Source organism: Tuber melanosporum (assembly GCF_000151645.1).
Source record: "Tuber melanosporum whole genome shotgun sequence assembly, scaffold_279, strain Mel28".
NCBI classification, from domain to species: Eukaryota; Fungi; Ascomycota; class Pezizomycetes; order Pezizales; family Tuberaceae; genus Tuber; species Tuber melanosporum.
Window position 1 is genome coordinate 62,652 of NW_003298951.1, and position 16,568 is coordinate 79,219.

Below are 16,568 nucleotides of genomic sequence, written 5' to 3' on the forward strand. Positions count from 1 at the left end.
TACCTAAGTCGCCCGCCTGCCGCCTGCTTACCAGGGCAGGAGGAATATTGGGTCGGGGGGGGGAGGTGGAATGGTGTTGTTACTCGAGGACAATTCAAAGAATTTTGGACGAGTTAGTATTTTGCGCCTGGCTCCGCCACTTGCACACTCTTTCAAACAGTTCGAACAGTTACTTGTACCACTTTTTATGGGTCCGCGGGGGCCATTCCAAAAGAGGTGCCCATTCTTGGCGAGGAAGACACAAGTACTCGAGTACAGTACTTTTCAGCTTTTTCTTACCGTTGGAATGCTTCCATCTCGCTACCATTAGCTGCTACTCGTGTAATTCACCATTGTATTACCCCAGTCACCACCGAGAATCTGAGGGGCATTGAATGGAAACTACCGACACTGCTGGTGCTTGCTTATTTGTGGAGTACTCGTACAGTATCGTGGTCGATAGTATTTAAAGCGTTTACTCGTCCCCGAAATCTATCACACTAATCTCTCTCCCCCCTTCGTTCTCGTGTGCGTGTTGCGAGCCAGTCAGTCGGTCAGTAAGCTCCACTATTTTCCTTTTTGACGACAGGACGGCATATTTCTTTATCGTTCCCTCAATACGGTACTCGAGTATTCCTCCCACTCCGAATTGAGCAGCCTCATCTCTTATTTTTTATTTTTTTCATTTTTTTCCCGGCCTTTCTTCCTAACTCAGCTTTGTCTCGGCCAGTTTGTTAACCTGCAGTCAGCCAATAAACCGATACCGCCCCCCCCCCTCCTGTCACACCTTTCTTGTTGCACGCAGTCCAGGGTCGAATATTGTGCTTTAATTGGGTCAGAGGCCGGGGTTTGCGTAGAAGGAGGTCAATCACTTGGATTGGATTGAGGCACTTGGGGAGTTCCTTTTAACGCCTGGGTTGCCCCCCCCTCAACCTCGATATTTTCTTCCCTTTGATATAAAGACTCTTGAACCCCGGATAAAGCTCGAAGGGTACCGGTACCATATCAGAAGCTTCTTGCTCTCGAGCACAAGCCCTTTTCCTTTCCTTTCCTTCCACCCCCCGTCCTTCATTCCCCCCCCCCTCTCTCCCCCTTCCAACTACTTGTGTCAATTGAGCCTCTGAGAGTTATATTCCGACAATATCAAAAGGATGTCAGAAGGAAGTACCATTGAGAAGGAGGCGAAGCATATTGATGGAACTGTTACCCCGGACTCATTGGAGTCCTCCGACCTGGCCTGCTTCGACGAGAAGAGAACGAAGAAGCTTCTGAGGAAGTTGGATTGGCATCTCGTGCCCTTTTTGGCACTACTTTACTTGTGCGTTCCTCCCCTCGAGTGACGTTTTGTGGTGGTCGCATCAACCGAAGCGTCTTCTTTTTTTCTTTTCTTTTCGGGAGGCGTTATTTTCTTTTTGTTGCTAACTGTAAACCGACTGACCGTGCCCGTCGTCATGTTCTAGACTTTCATTCCTGGATCGCACAAACATTGGCAATGCACGCTTGGCTGGGCTTGAGAAGGACCTTGGCATGTCGGGTCTTGACTACAATGTAAGTGGCGCGTTGTGATCTGTACCCTCCCACGCGGAATTGGGTAGCTAACCAAGTTGTTTTTTTCAATTGTAATAGGTTGCCCTCGCAGTATTCTTCCCTTGGTATGTCGCGGCCGAAGTCCCCAGCAATCTCATGATGAAGAGGACCCGGCCTTCTCTCTGGCTCACCATTATCATGGTTGCTTGGGGTATCACCATGACCCTCATGGGTTTGGTCACCAACTATGTCGGTCTCTTGATCTGTCGTATGGCTCTCGGTTTAACAGAGGGTGGTCTATTCCCTGGTGTCACTTTCTACATCACCATGTGGTATAGACGTCACGAATGCGGTCTCCGTATGGCGATATTCTTCTCTGCTGCTACCCTTGCCGGTGCCTTCGGTGGTCTCTTGGCCAGAGGTATCTCTGAGATGGCGGGTGTTGGGGGAAAGCCTGGATGGGCCTGGATTTTCATTCTCGAGGGATTGGTTACGGTCATTATTGGTGAGACTAGCTTCTATTTTCGCATTATATGCCTTGCGATTACTAAACAGAATCTTTCTAGCTTGCATCGCAATCTGGGCCATCAATGATTACCCCGAGACGTGAGTAGTCCTTCATTTTGCCCCCCCCTCCAAGGAGCAAAACCAATGATTACCAAACCCGCTGCTAACTTTCCCTCATAGCGCTAAATTCCTCACACCCGAAGAACGTAAGGAAGTCCACCGTCGCCTGAAGGCCGACAGAACCTCCCTCGCAGACGAGTACCATATCAAGTACTTCTTCCACGCCATCAAGGACTGGAAGATCTATGTGCACATGTTGATCACCATTGGGATCTACACCCCTCTCTACTCCTTCTCCCTCTTCCTCCCGACCATCGTGAAGAACATGGGTTACACCAACAAGGAGTCGCAACTGATGTCCGTCCCGCCATACGTCTTCGCCTGTATCTGCACCATCGGAGCCGGGTACCTTGCCGACCGCTCGAAGCAGCGTGGGGTGTACATGATCGCCGCCTGCCTGACCTCCATCATCGGGTTCACCATGTTGATCTCCACCCACAAGCCCGGTGTCCAGTACGTTGGCACCTTCCTCGCTGCCGGCGGTATCTACCCGAACGTTCCCATGGGAGTCGCTTGGAACGGCAACAACATTGGCGGCTCGACCAAGCGTGGTGTCGGGATCGCGATGCACGTCGGTTTCGGTAACTTGGGAGGTATCATCGCCGCATTCGCCTACCGTTCCACCGATGCGCCCAGGTACTTCTCCGGACATGGTCTGCTCATCGCTACGACCACCATGAGTCTCTCGCTCTGCTGCTTCATGACCATATACCTGAGGAAGGAGAATGCCAGACGTGACGCTCTCATGGCCAGTCAGGGACTCACGCTGGATGGCTACTCTGATGACATGAAGGACTCCGAGAGGGAGAAGGGTGATAATGCTACTGTGAGTTTTTTTCCCCCCGTTCCTATCGAAGCAATCGCAAATACTAATAAACCAAAATAGTTCTTCCGTTACACAATCTAATCCTATAGTTTTTTTCTTGTTTTTTTTTTCCTTTCTTACCACTTCCTTTCCAATGCGTCTTACTTTTATATATATCATTCTGCAGTTTTATTTCCTATCTTCTTTTTTAAGGTTCGGGGGAATACGCGTGGGAAACTCATTTTGTAATGACTCACTGTGAATGAAGGGGGACACGTATGATATAGCATTTGTCCGAAGGAAAGAAAGAGTGAGGGAAACGAACAAACTTGAACAAAGTTTAGATGGAGTCCTTAGGTTTTTTCTTTCTGGAAAACAGAACAAATTGATTATCGGTTCTTATATACTTGATCTTCCCTGCGGATCGTGAGTGAAAAAAATGCATCACAAGAAAGGCTTTCAAAACTGCGCGTATCGAAATGAACACAAGTAGCATAACCCAAACACCAGCACCAGCATGTCCAAAGAGAGAGAGAGAAGGGGGGAACCCCGCCGTAAGCCGGAGAATTCTGGAGTGAGCTTCCTGACCGGGGGGGTGTGGGCAACAGGACAACACCTCCCCCCGAAAAAAGACCGTCAGCACCGCCGCGCAGGGTTTCCTTTAGCCGCGAGAGAGGAATGGAATATGCATCTTGCTTATGATATGATACGTACTTTGCACCGTCCGGAACTGCGCCCATGGTACAACTAGTACCCGGATCCTACATACATAGATATATACAGAAATCCCGGTATGATATAGTACCATAGTACAGTACTCGTAACGCCTGACTTGAGCGTTCTCTCCGGGAAAGGACGGGGCGCAGCACAACAGAGCGAGTGGCATTTTTCAGAAACGCTTCCGACGTTATGAACGAGTGGTAGTGGCTTTTTTTTTTTACAATACAGCTAAAGAGTACGCTTGCTATCCATGCCCACCGGAATCAGGTCAATCGCGACTAACACATTCCATTCCTAGATGGATAGAACACGAGTGATACTGCGTGATCACGGGTACCGAAAATATCCCCCCTCCCCACCTCCTCTCCCCTCCTCCTCCACTGCAACTTTTTTTCCTGTGAGAAACTTGGCTTGCTAGCCCTATCGGAGAGATATGCGGTAGCAGTATGCGAACATAACCCCCCCTCTCGAACGACAAAGTCTTCTTCCGAAACATATATGGGGTATACCGCCAGTACTGTACTCTCCGGAATCGAAGAGTCTGTTCTAGAGGCATGATGTCGGTGTAACCGCCGGTGGCGACGCAGATAATCTTTTCTCTTCCTTTCCGGCAGTCCTCTTCGCGGTATGATGGGAGAAATTTCGTGGGGATTTGAAATAGCTAATCGCTCATAACTTAAAAAAAAAAAAAAAAAAAAAAAACTCACCCGTGTAAAGGAGGCTATGAGAAGTAAGTACGATACCTGAAATTTCTTCTTCTTACAAGCGAGTTTTGTCGTGGGGCGGTTGACCACATGGGTTGACATCCTGGGGATTGATAGATAGACAGATAGACAGATAGACTTTTGATTCTGGCGAGTGGAGTTGTAGAGTAGAGTACCGTACATCATTCGTGCATGTCGTAGAAGCATAAGCTAGCATCGCAGGAAAAAATATAAATGAATGTTTTTAAGTACAGGGGGGTGAAATAGAAAAAGAAAATTACCACACCGCTGAGGCGGCCTTGTCCACGTGGGTGACCGTATTATTGGGAGTGCACCGTCCGTATTTGTGAATCGTGTGGATAGTGAGAGAGCATCATAAGGGGTCTTATATGTGAGGGGGTGGTGGTGGTGGGGGGGGGAAAACCTTACTTACGTGGCGAATTTTGTCTTATAGAGGGGGGATTTTTGCGGTTTTGGGAATGTGCTCCGGGGGTGTGTTCTTGGCGTTTCTTCTTTTTTTTAAAAAAAAAAAACACCGGGTGGTGATGTTCAGGGTTGCTTTATTGGTGGTGATATTTGTGGGTTATGATATGGGGGGGGGGGTGTTGTGCTGTTTGGTGGTTATCATATAGTGTGGTGGTGGGTTGGGATAGAGAGTGGGAAACTGGTTCGATGTGTGATATTAGCGTCTTTGTTCGATTCGGCCTTGTCTCTGCTAGTGTGTTTCATCCCAGGTATTATATGGACTCTAGAGATCTCTTGATGCTGTTGTACGGGCGCCGATCGATCTCCCGGACAATTATTATGAGCTACGGGGTGAAAGAAGCCGGTTGGAAACACGGGCTTTCTGAGACATCTTCGGTCATGTTCAGCTTTTCCCAGACATGGCAGCACGACGATGCAAAAAGGGGGGATATATTGGCAATCTTCCTTGTATCATGCCGTCGGGTATTCCTTCCCGAGCTTCGGATGTATTTTGCGAAACTCTCAACCACCCTTTGCCACCAAGCGCACCAGCAGCCACAGACGTCGAGTGACGCTCCATGAACCATTGGTGGTCTGTAGGATTAGGCTTTATCCGTAGAAGTCTCGTTTGTGGCGCCACTTGCACGTTGCGGCAGTTCTCTCCCTCTACTGGTAAATACCCCAAAAGTGGATTCACCACGCCGGTCCCTCCAATTCCCAGAGCTCTAAAGTTAGAAACCCAATCCGCGATGGACTGCTCATCCTTCTTTGCCTTCGGAACCGGTTGAGCGTGATCACTATTGCCCAGTGTGCAGTACGATGGAATTCTCGTAAACTCCTGCAAGCGCTTCCACCGCTGCCTCGAGCGCACTCTTGCACCACTTTATGCGCTCCTTGTTGTCTGTACCGGCCGATGTAACCGAGCTTTGTCCGTGCCTACCAAGACGCTCTTGGGGGTTCCCGGTTTTTTTAAATCTTTATCTTTAGTAAAGTTTTCATGACAGTATTCAGCACTTGGTTCAGAATTGGTGACCACCCCTGGACTCAGGGTGATGCCTGTTATGCGGACTGAAAACGAGGGGGGGAGGGGGGAAGTTGAGAGGTATTTTGGCGCATGATGGCCCAGACGGCCTATCCCCTCCGGCCATTACTATTGGTGCGCTGGTAAAGATACAGAGAGCCCAGAGTCTGTTGGAATTCACAAGGAAAGGATAAATTTGAGGGATCCAAAGAATTGATCAACTCAATCCGCTTCTCCTTCAACTTCACGCTCGCAATGACTCCACCCCCCCCCTCTCGGGGGCCCTCTGCGAGGGAGGGATTGCTAGACACGGTGGAATCCCTGGTTTTTCCGTTTCGCTATTGTTGTCACCCCCCGTTGAACCTTTTTCTGATTCGATTTTCAGACCTTCTTGCGGGAGCGTCTCGGAGATTGCTTGAGAGAGGAGATGTCGGGAACATGTGGTAACCTTTCGGATGCTCTTCCGGAACATGGTGAGAACCTGTGCTGGTGGGAGGTTCAGTTCTTTCTCAATGTCTTCCGATATCTTCCTCTGAAGTCCGATGGCCCTTAAAACAGCTTGCCGAACGCCAGCCTGCTTGGGAGATCATCGTAGGTGGCTAGTGGAGTGCAATGCAGCGATGAGTAGGATCATGTCCGCTATTATGTGGTAGTCGAGTATATTGTATGCATAGGATTCCTTTTGTTTTAGATCGAAAGGTGAGCGGTATTCACCCAGTTATGCCTTTTTAGAGCTGCTATTGGGTTAGTGTATTGTTGGCAGACTTTGAATAGCTGAAAGGCACTCACGAGGATCCTCCTGACCTGAAAGCATTGGCCTGGCATTTTCAAACTCTCAGGTTGTTGGAGCTAATATAACCGGCAATATTCTGACCTCTTAATGGACCAAGGTGAGGAAGAGTTTGTAGAAGTATATTGTCTCCAAATATCAGCCGCAATATGTTGAACCAGGATCCACATGTCGGTAGGCACAAACCTTTATCAAACACCCCCCAACCAATCATTATTCTTACTAGCCATAGTCTTTATCATTACGCGAGAGTGCTCTCCAATTAACTCGGGAACCATCCGCTGGAGGTATACCGGAGCGAATTTCGGTTTTTTTCCGGAGCTTGTGAAGTTTATTTGCCGAACCGCATGACAAGCCAATGTAACGCTGAGCATCGGGCCTTTTCTCCGACATTCTCAGAAGCACTGGGGGTAAGGATTTCCTACCGCGGATTTTGATATTATCTGTCTGAGGGGTCGAATTTTCGATTTCTTCATCAGTCACGCAAAATTTGCTCATTGACATAGGAAGCTCCTTCGTCGGGTGATCGAAACTTGCCTTGGTGAAAGTCAGTGAGGAGTTAGAGAACTCAGGACCCATAGACCATCTATCGATATGTCAGTCACCTCAACCTTTGGGAGGTCACGGAGCTGGATTTATTACTCCAGTATAATCAGTGTTGGTCGCAATCCAAAGACCTGGCCACTAGAAGGATTGGTGAAGCCTTCATCTTGGAACCTCGTAATAGTTAACTTGGTCCAATAATTCTGTAAGACAAAAGTGTGCTTACCTGTTGAGAAAAAAGCCAAGGAATCGTGTCACCACCTCCCCTCTTTCTTCGGGCCAGACTTTGCTGTACAGACTCCCGAGATATCAGACCCTCCAATGGCACTTAAATCACGCAGAGGGTACCGGATATTCTTGCTGTCCTCCCAGGCGGGATGTAGCAAAATAAGTAGTTGGTGAGAGGGTTCATCACTCATAAATTGTAGGTGATTCGGGGAGTTCTTGTAATGACTAGCGATGTAAAGTCCCGTCATGCGTTGTGAAAATTGTTCCGGAACCTAATGATAGGAAGATAAGATATCTCGATTGGCACAAAACGGCTCATGTTCTGCAGCGTCTGGAGTTCCATGCATGGTGCTGCCATTGCTGGGGAGAGCGGTGTCGAGGCAGAGAATGTTTAGGGCCTGTTTGGATAAAATGGTTCCTTTTCGTTGGCCCATACAAATGATCATTTCCCTCCTTTTCGAAAAGGTAAAAGAGGTATCATATCATAGCAACCTTTCCTTTTCAAAGAGGTGGGTGGCAACAAGATGGTTGCTATGTAACATTTTTAGCCCGAATGTGTTTGCAATGATACAGTGAAAACATTTTCTTGAAGAATACCTAATTGTGAAAAATAAATAAATTCACATCTCCACCCATACCGCCAGCAATCCATATTTCGGAAAGTTGTGGTGGGGGAAGTGAGAGCGGCAAATTTACAAAAACCTTTTCACCGGGCAACAAATGGTTGACCGTTGGCAACGACCTTTTCTACCGGTCAAACCATTTGGTAATGGAAAGGTTGCCACTTCTTCCTTTTTCACTGTACCAAACAGGACCTTAGTCATTTCTCGACGGGATCATTTGGCACGTATGTGATTGGTTCGGAACGTCTGGCTTCACCCGAGCTTCCCCCTCGATATCCGGCAGCGTCTGATTCTTTGCTTGTCTTTCCACAGCGGTCTGCTGTTTCGCTATGGTGGGTTTCTTTGATGAGCTCGGAGGACTGGTCGCGCAATTGTTGGGTCAACTTTAGGGAGAGCGAGCGATCAGTTCCCTCCTACCCCGTGATTGTTGATGCAATGAATCCAGGACAGGGCTCCATAGGTCTCTTTACGAATGGGTGGGGAATTGAGGCAGCCTCATTGATAACTACCGACTCTGCCTGCCCAGGAACGTGAACATCTCGGGGTTGGATATATTGAATAGTTTGCCAGTGTTAGCCGGGAATTTTGACCCTGACAATTCTTTGGTTGAAAGTTGGGCTTTTCAACTGTATAATATGTGCGCTCTCATGCTAACAAAAGAGAGAACAAACAATAGACTCTCCAATTTGCCTCCCATGCTCCAATTTCCTTCCGTACTCCCAATTTCCTTCCGCACTCCCACTATCTTCCACACTCCCGTGCTAACAAAATAAATACAGGAACAAAGACTCCCAACGGGCTACACCTCCCTTGACGTTCATATCCTTCTCCGTCGGAAGCTCTTCTCCAAAGCGCATAACAGGAACGTCCGCCACAACCAAGCAAGTGGCGGGAGGGGAGCGAACAGGCGGGAACGGACAAACGGCCGGCCCCGGGAATTTACATCGAATATGCGGACAAAAAACCGATGGCGGATGGACGGGTGGGTAGTGGTGCCGGCGAACGGATATGCCGGCGGACGGGAGAACAAAGCCTTGAGCATGCCGAGCAGCATCCATGATTTCCAACACAGACAACAATATCCTCTCTTGATCTAGTGACCCTTTTTCTAGAGGGAAAATGTGCGCTGCTTCGAGACCTTCCTAGCCATATGGAGTACACTGATTTACCACATCTGAAATCACACATCTGCCGTCTCGCGCTCGAATTCCAGTGCAAAAAGACCTTTCTCGGCAAATCACATTCTGCGTGAAGACTCGATCTACCCACGCCTCATTGTTCAATTGAACAGGACCTACAATCCAGTTAATTAATACCCCTCTACAAGCAGGAGCAGTGTTCCGAACCGTTCGGGGGCTGCCAAAAGCCCTGGATGGGACAGGACGGCTATCTGTAGCCCGCCCAGGGTGGTGGAGGACCGCGGGGGACGGCTGAGGAGTGTAGGGGACGGCCGGGAACTGCGCGAGTGATGTCTCATGAGGTGGTAGCAAAACGTTTCTGGGTGTGGTTTCGGCTTGGCTAGTACTGGAGGTCTAGGTGCTAGGACTATAGTCCCTTATAGTCCGTCCGGTCCTCACCTCCCCGGGCGTAGTCCGTCCCGTCCGACCCCGAAGACAGACGGACTGGACGGCTGGGAATACTGAGCAGGGGGAAGCATAGACTGTCACAGTATATATCGTACTCCCCAATTGGCAAGGGGCTGCTGGTCGGCGATGTGGTGTGGCCTATAGTTCGGGTTTGGGTAGGTATTGGTGCTTTCATGAAAAGAGCGATACCAAGTATGTGACGGAAATTTTCTTCCGTAACCGATCCATTCTGGAAGAGCCCACCAAGAGCATCACCGCCAGGCTTGGCATCATTATAAAATTGCTCGTTCCAAAAGAGTGAACGGTTTGAACTCATGCTGCAGTATATCCGAAGCCGTATTCGTCAGAGGGTGGGTAGCGATATCATGAAGGCACTGGATTTACTTACGTGATGAGTGTGGGATGATGAGTGTGGGATGAAAGGATGCAAAAAAACGAAGGCGGGAGAAAGGAGATAGCGGAGAGTGGAAGAATAGAGGGATAGGTTTAGCTTGACGGAGTTTCCTGTAAATATCGACTGTAGAGGTGGTTTTGCTTACCACTGGGGGGGATCTCTGATGGTGGGGGGTGATGTCGCACGGTAGGATTTTGTAAGTCTGAGCCATGAGCAAACAAGTTGGCAATATTGATTTTCGGTAAATTTTCTATTTTGGTTTTGTTGTGGACGATACGGCACTTTACTCGTAATTGGGGGACACTCCGAGATGTGAATTGCGTCCTTCCGAGAAATTGGGAAAAAACGGCCAGACGTTTTTCCGTTTTAGCCCTCCGTTCAAAATAAAATAACGATAGACCTTCATAGGAGGGGAAGCTCCAGGCTCCTGGTGAGATTCTCAATTATTCAAGTTTTCTTTTGTTACTGTATCATAAGTATCCAAGTGTCATGTTTATGAGATGTTGAGGTAGTTAGGTTGGCTCAGAACTAGGGCTTCCGCTCATTTCCACCTCAACAATCGGTGGCTGGTATCATAGACAATTTCTTCTTGGTCTTTACATCTCACCAACAGCTGGCACTGCGAATCGTAGATAGTTGACGTGATAACCGGAGTGCCAGGTGCTAGCGAGAACGCACGGATAGCTTGTGAGCCTAGAAGGGCATCGAAAAAGTGCTATAACTGCGATCTGAAGCCCTCGATAATCCATAATAGTCCTCCCAGCTCATCAGAGGGGATCTCTCCACAAGAATGCCGTAACCTCAAGAGCAAAAACAAAATGTCAACCCCAAGAAACTTTATCTACATTGACACCATGCTAGAGCTCACAGACTGACGACCCGAGGACATCACAATCCAAGCCTCAAAGGTCTCAAACAAGCCGCTCCTCCAACGTCCACCACCACCGCTCACTTCCCCGCACCCTACTCACCCCCCAACAACTGCAGCGATATGATACCACCCCCACAAATTCCCAACCTCTAGGGCTGTCATGACTGTAAAGGTGGCTGCCATCCTAATGAGTCTTCCCAAGTTCAATTTCCCGCCCCAGCCATGCCGACTTACACGGCAGCGCATCTCTACCCAGTCGGTACGTTGATATACTTTTCCCACAACCCCGTCTAAACCCCACCGTGGCCAAGGATAAACACCCACCACCGGAACGGCGTCCGGGTCCTCCGCAAGTTTATTGTCGAGCACTATGTCGGGTCCGCCGCTCTCTCCACTGCTGGATAAAGGTTAGGAGAGAGAATACATATCCGGGACGTAATTGCCACTGATTGCAGAAACCTGCGGATTTGACAGATGGCTAATGAACATCGAGCTCTTGTTTCACAGGGAAGGTTTCAGGCAGGGCGGGTTGTAGGCGTTCCTAGAAGAGCTTAGAAGCGCTGTGGGGCAATTGGTTCCTGGCGGGCAGGTGATATGGTATGATGCGCTGACAGCGCTCAATTCGGTGCACTTTACTTAATGCGCCATTTGTTGGGGTCACTGACAGGCTGTTTACGAATTATGAGTGACCGGAGCCGCAGTTAGAAGCTACGAAGATCATGGCTGGCTGACTGTATGAATGGGGTGCTCGATATATACAGTGGGATAGCCTGCTTCGGTCGGTGATCGCGGGTGGTGGGGGCTTCGGGGTTGGTGAGGCGCTCTTAGCTATTTCGAAGGCGGAGACATCCTTGGGGCTATTCACGCCTGGATGGACATATGGGCACTTTAACGGCAAGGATTTTGAAACCGTTGATAGCAAATTTTGGGTCAGTTGTGGGGGCGACGTCGAGGGTAGCCCTGTGAGGCCAGTTTTGTACTTTGTCTCTGAGAAAGCATGCTGTATAGAGGGTTCAGAAAGGGGTGGTGGATTGATGGTGTTGTCTGTTCAACCCCACGCACGCACTACCCAACCCCATGCCGTGCTGATATAAAATTATTTGTGTGGTAGGGGGTCATGGATACGCCATGGGTAAACATGGGCGTTCAGTTATCATAATCCTTCCATTCGAGAGCCCCCGGATCACGGATAGATTGAAATGGTCATTTACCAACGAAACCCTTTACCCTGGCGACTCTGGTCGGAATATTTCTACTGTCGCTCGGGTCATCGTCGGGAAAGTGGTCTTCTGTCCGTCATATTCCACGAAGATTACCACGAATTGCTCTTCCATCCAAGTGGTATACTTATTCCTGGAACGATCTCCCACTGAAATCCTGGAAGTAGTAGTAGTATACTACACCCCCAACACAACCCAGGAATAGATGCTGCTACCCCTACCGCAAACCCATGGATCCTGAGAGATCACCGTGTTCCCGCCCGTAGCTGCAAACCCCAAAGAAAAAAATAATAGAGTTGAGCATCTACTTCAAACACCCTCCCACCCTCACCACCCCGGATATAAAGTCTTAACCGTAGGAGTCCTCCCCATATCTCTAGTGCCAATTAATCCCGAACGACCGTCCCCATCATAGACGTGGTCTCCACACTCGAAGAAGACGGCAGTATAAAGCTCAGTTGGAGGGCCTACAGGAACGACTTTTCGACCGCTATGGAGAAACCGCGGAGTGTGCCCGGGTGCTTTAGTCGAAGGACGGGGGGTTTCGCGAGTTTTCTTGCGTCCAGGGGTGAGGAGTTGATGGGGGTTGATTATTGACTTGAGTCTAGTGTACGGGCTGGAGTGGCGGTTGGCGATTGGAGGGCTGATGGCGTGATGTGGGGCGGGGTATTGTTAGGGGTGGTGGGGGAGATGAGGCGATTCCCGGAGGGAGGGAAGGAGGGAAGGGAGAAGCGTTGTGGGGGGATTTTTATATCAGGGTTTTGAATTTATGTGATGGGAGATTGATGGGAATGATCGTAAGCTTCTGAGTCTTTAAGTTACTATAATGTGAGGGAGGCTACGATGCTAGTGCTGGGAAGGATAGGCGCATGTAAATGATCAGGTTGAATCTTCCTTAGGTATCAGAAAACCGGAGTGCGACAGCATGTTCTCTTTGCCCCCCCTCTGAGTTAATCGAGACATGACTGCTTGATCCAAAATGTTACCATCCATACAATCATCCTACTCCCTCCAAGCAATCATGGGAAAGAAGTGCACCCAGCGACCAACCCCTAAAAGCCCTCGGCATGGAGATTTTGAATCTTGGCTTATAAAAGGGGGGTAGAGGCGTCCATATCATTTACACTTGACGTCTACACTCCCTCTGGTTTGTTTGATTCTTCCTTTGCTAAGTTCAGGATTTTGAACCTGTACTGCCTTTGGACTTCCTCCTCCCTTTGTCACACAGTCTCCCCTGAGGAGGCCTTTCCTTCTCTCCCCTTCCCTGCCCTTGTAGTGGGGAACTTCAATCTTCAACACCCCTCATGGGATCTCCACTGCTTTGTGAGAGAAATCAACAATCAACATCCATGCTTTGACCCCCTATGCAGACCTGACTCTGGAATGTTCCTTCTCCCTCATCAACACCCCTGGAGTTTACATCTATTTTTCCTTGGGACAAGACCATGCCTCATTGGTGATTGACCTGTCGTTCTCCAACTATCACCTCACCCCCTTTGTGAAGTCCTGGGATGCTACTCTGCCCTCGACTAGCTCTGATCACATCTCTATCTTGATTACCCTCTCCTCCCCCTTAATGTCTTCTCCTCCACTCACACCCCATTGGGTATCTACCTCTTGGCTGGCTGTATATGACAGCCTCTGCTTCCTCACTGTTACACTCCCCTCCCCTCCTAACTCAGCAGTCTCTAGAATCTTGGCTTAACACTAATCTCCAGAAAGTCTGCGTTATCCTGGCCCAGCATACTTCAATAAAAAGGCCCTCTATCTGTTCCAAACTCTGGTGGTCTGACACTGTCAGATCTGAGAAGGGTCCCCCATTACTGTACTAGGGAAGCATGTATTCTGCCCACCACAGATGCCAAAAATACCGCCCATGTGGTCAAACATACCGACTTTAAGGTGATCAAAAAGGCTAAGTCTAAACTCCGGTCATGGTTCTTTAAGGAAGCAACATCCCAGTCAGTATGAACTGTAACATGTTCACAAGGAGCTAATCACGTTATCGGTAATAAATACGATAGTTGGCAGGTGGCCTGCTCTTCCAGAGAGGAGGCGAGAGCTGAGAACTAAAGGAGGCTTCGAGGGTGTACTGAGGAACAAAGAAGTAACTGTTCAACCAAGTATATTGAAATACTATTTGTCAAAGTCTGCCTTTTCTATCGTAGAAACAGGCGGTCTTTAAATATACAAATCTGTTCATGTCTAGCATGAACGAAACCAATCAAAGGTATCAATGGATACACTTTGGTAAAACTTCTTAAGTATCAAAGCGATACTTAAAACAAAACATAAAACAAAACCAAGTATCAAACAATACTTAAAACAAACCAAGTATCAAAGCGATACTTAAAACAAAACATAAAACAAAATTAAGTATCAAACGATACTTAAAACAAACTGTAAAACAAAACCAATAACCGAGTACCTGTACCGGTTACATGGACAGTGAAGAGGTTTACCTTTGGCGAATCTCTATAACATTTCCCTCCCTTGCCTAATGCTACCTCGCTAAAGGAACTCAATAAAATACTCTTCTTTCATTCTTTCTCTCCCAAGCATCCTGCATTTGGCTACCCCATTCTTAGTTCCTTTAGGGATTACCCCCCCCTTCTTCCCTCAGCTGAGATTGCTTCTGCCCTCCACAAACCTTTATCCTTCTTGGCACCTGGTCCTAACCTTATTCTGTACATGGTCTGAAAAAGGATCAACACCACCTGCCTCTCTTTGCTAGTCAGACTCCTCTCTCCACTTGTAACGTGTTCGCAGGGTGCTAATCACGTTATCGATAATAGATACGATAGTTGACAGGTGGCCTGCTCTTCCAGAGAGGAGGCGAGAGCTGAGAACTAAAGGAGGCTTCGAGGGCGTACTGAGGAACAAAGAAGTAACCGTTCAACCAAGTATATTGAAATACTGTCTGTTGAAGTCTGCCTTCTCCATCGTAGAAACAGGCAGTCTTTAAATACACAAATCTGTTCATGTCTAGCATGAACGAAACTAATCAAAGGTATCAATCGATACACTTTGGTAAAACTCTTTAAGTATCAAAGCGATACTTAAAACAAAACATAAAACAAAACCAAGTATCAAACGATACTTAAAACAAACCATAAAACAAAACCAAGTATCAAACGATACTTAAAACAAACCAAGTATCAAAGCGATACTTAAAACAAAACATAAAACAAAACCAAGTATCAAACGATACTTAAAACAAACCAAGTATCAAAGCGATACTTAAAACAAAACATAAAACAAAACCAATAACCAAGTACCCGTACCGGTTACATTCCCCAAAACAAAACAACTGTTTTAAACAAACAAAACCTAATAATCATCAAAGGCGGATTCCGAGAAACTCATGGCTTCAGTTTCCGCCAAAAACTCTTCATCATAGGTATCACACCAAGGACAAGAGGAAACTCTAAGGAAACACTTAGACTCAAAGAAATCTAAATCACAGTAGTCACGAATACCAGATTTGTGCTGTACATCAACCCAAGCATGATCACAATCCGGACAGTAGTCAATCCAGAGGATTTCGAAGTAGTCTTCAAGTTGGATAACATCGCGGTTCAACAACAGTCCAACAACCTGTTGTCGCTGCCTCACATTGAGCTCCACATAGTTTGACATCGTTATGGTATTCGGATGGTGATTGGTGACAAGAAAAGGTTGTCGAGAGCCTGCTCCATAGCTTGATTCTCCTCATCGCTACTTTCGAAATCTGACTCAAAGTGTGGTGCCCAAAATCCATCTCTAGTTTCGAGTTCTGTGTGCCATCGCTCAGTTTCTGGCATTGTAGGTGTCCAGCACATGGTGATATAATTGATTGTTGGGGGGAGGGATTCGTTTGGCATGTTGTCTTTCCACCATCCGTTTACCATATCCATAGCGTGCTCAAGTCCTTCCAGTGGTTCCCAACTGTTTTCGCTCGTCGGATATCCTTTCCATTTGACTAGGAATTGATCATTTCCATGCCAAAGGCGGTGGTCTCTGATTTCTTCAACTTCCCATTCATCCTTCTTCTCAATGATGATAGGTGCAGGCCGAGAGTGGGTCCTTCCAGGAAACTTGGAGTCGTCATTGGGATGGAATCGTTTGACAGCTGAGGCGTGGAAGACTGCAGTATTGCGGCGGTACATGCGTCCATCCATCTGGACAGTGTAATTCTCTGTATGCTCGTCAAAGGATATGACTTTGAAGGGTCCTCGCCATCGGGGTTGTAGTTTCTTGCTGCGTCCGACATTGGTAATAAACATGTTACCGTGTACCATGAGCATGTCTCCTGGTGAGATGCGAACATGTTTGCGACGTCGTTTCTGGGCAGTAGTGGTGCTTCGGAATCGGGCAGCCTTAACAGCTTGGAAGGCATCGTTCCGAATTGCTTGGTGGCGGTTTAGATGGTCATCGGAGGCACGGTGATCCTGGAGTCACAAGAGGAATATTCCACTAGTTGGTT

At 47.9% G+C, this 16,568-nt stretch overlaps 2 protein-coding genes; one reads left to right on the top strand and one right to left on the bottom strand.

Annotated features, from left to right (window-relative positions):
• Positions 1-936: 936 nt before the first annotated feature.
• On the top strand, positions 937-3,344 carry GSTUM_00001346001 (uncharacterized protein). XM_002838774.2 has 6 exons: positions 937-1,297; positions 1,440-1,527; positions 1,606-2,011; positions 2,073-2,112; positions 2,194-2,959; positions 3,020-3,344. The coding sequence occupies exons 1-6, from the start codon at positions 1,131-1,133 to the stop codon at positions 3,038-3,040; spliced, it is 1,488 nt and encodes a 495-aa protein (XP_002838820.1). The 5' UTR covers positions 937-1,130; the 3' UTR covers positions 3,041-3,344.
• Positions 3,345-6,535: 3,191 nt separating this feature from the next.
• Positions 6,536-8,490, bottom strand: GSTUM_00001347001 (uncharacterized protein; the record flags this gene model as incomplete). Its single annotated transcript, XM_002838775.1, has 7 exons — positions 6,536-6,697; positions 6,836-6,959; positions 6,991-7,224; positions 7,394-7,508; positions 7,717-7,807; positions 8,242-8,359; positions 8,450-8,490. 7 exons carry the CDS (start codon positions 8,488-8,490, stop codon positions 6,536-6,538), a joined length of 885 nt encoding a protein of 294 aa, XP_002838821.1.
• Between the last annotated feature and the right edge of the window lie 8,078 nt (positions 8,491-16,568).

Excerpts from the sequence above, each read along its gene's own strand:
- GSTUM_00001346001 (XM_002838774.2), top strand. The coding sequence starts at position 1,131 with ATGTCAGAAGGAAGTACCATTGAGAAGGAGGCGAAGCATATTGATGGA. Across the intron at positions 1,298-1,439 it reads TTTTTGGCACTACTTTACTT|ACTTTCATTCCTGGATCGCA; the intron begins GTGCGTTCCTCC and ends GTCATGTTCTAG. Across the intron at positions 2,960-3,019 it reads AGAAGGGTGATAATGCTACT|TTCTTCCGTTACACAATCTA; the intron begins GTGAGTTTTTTT and ends AAACCAAAATAG.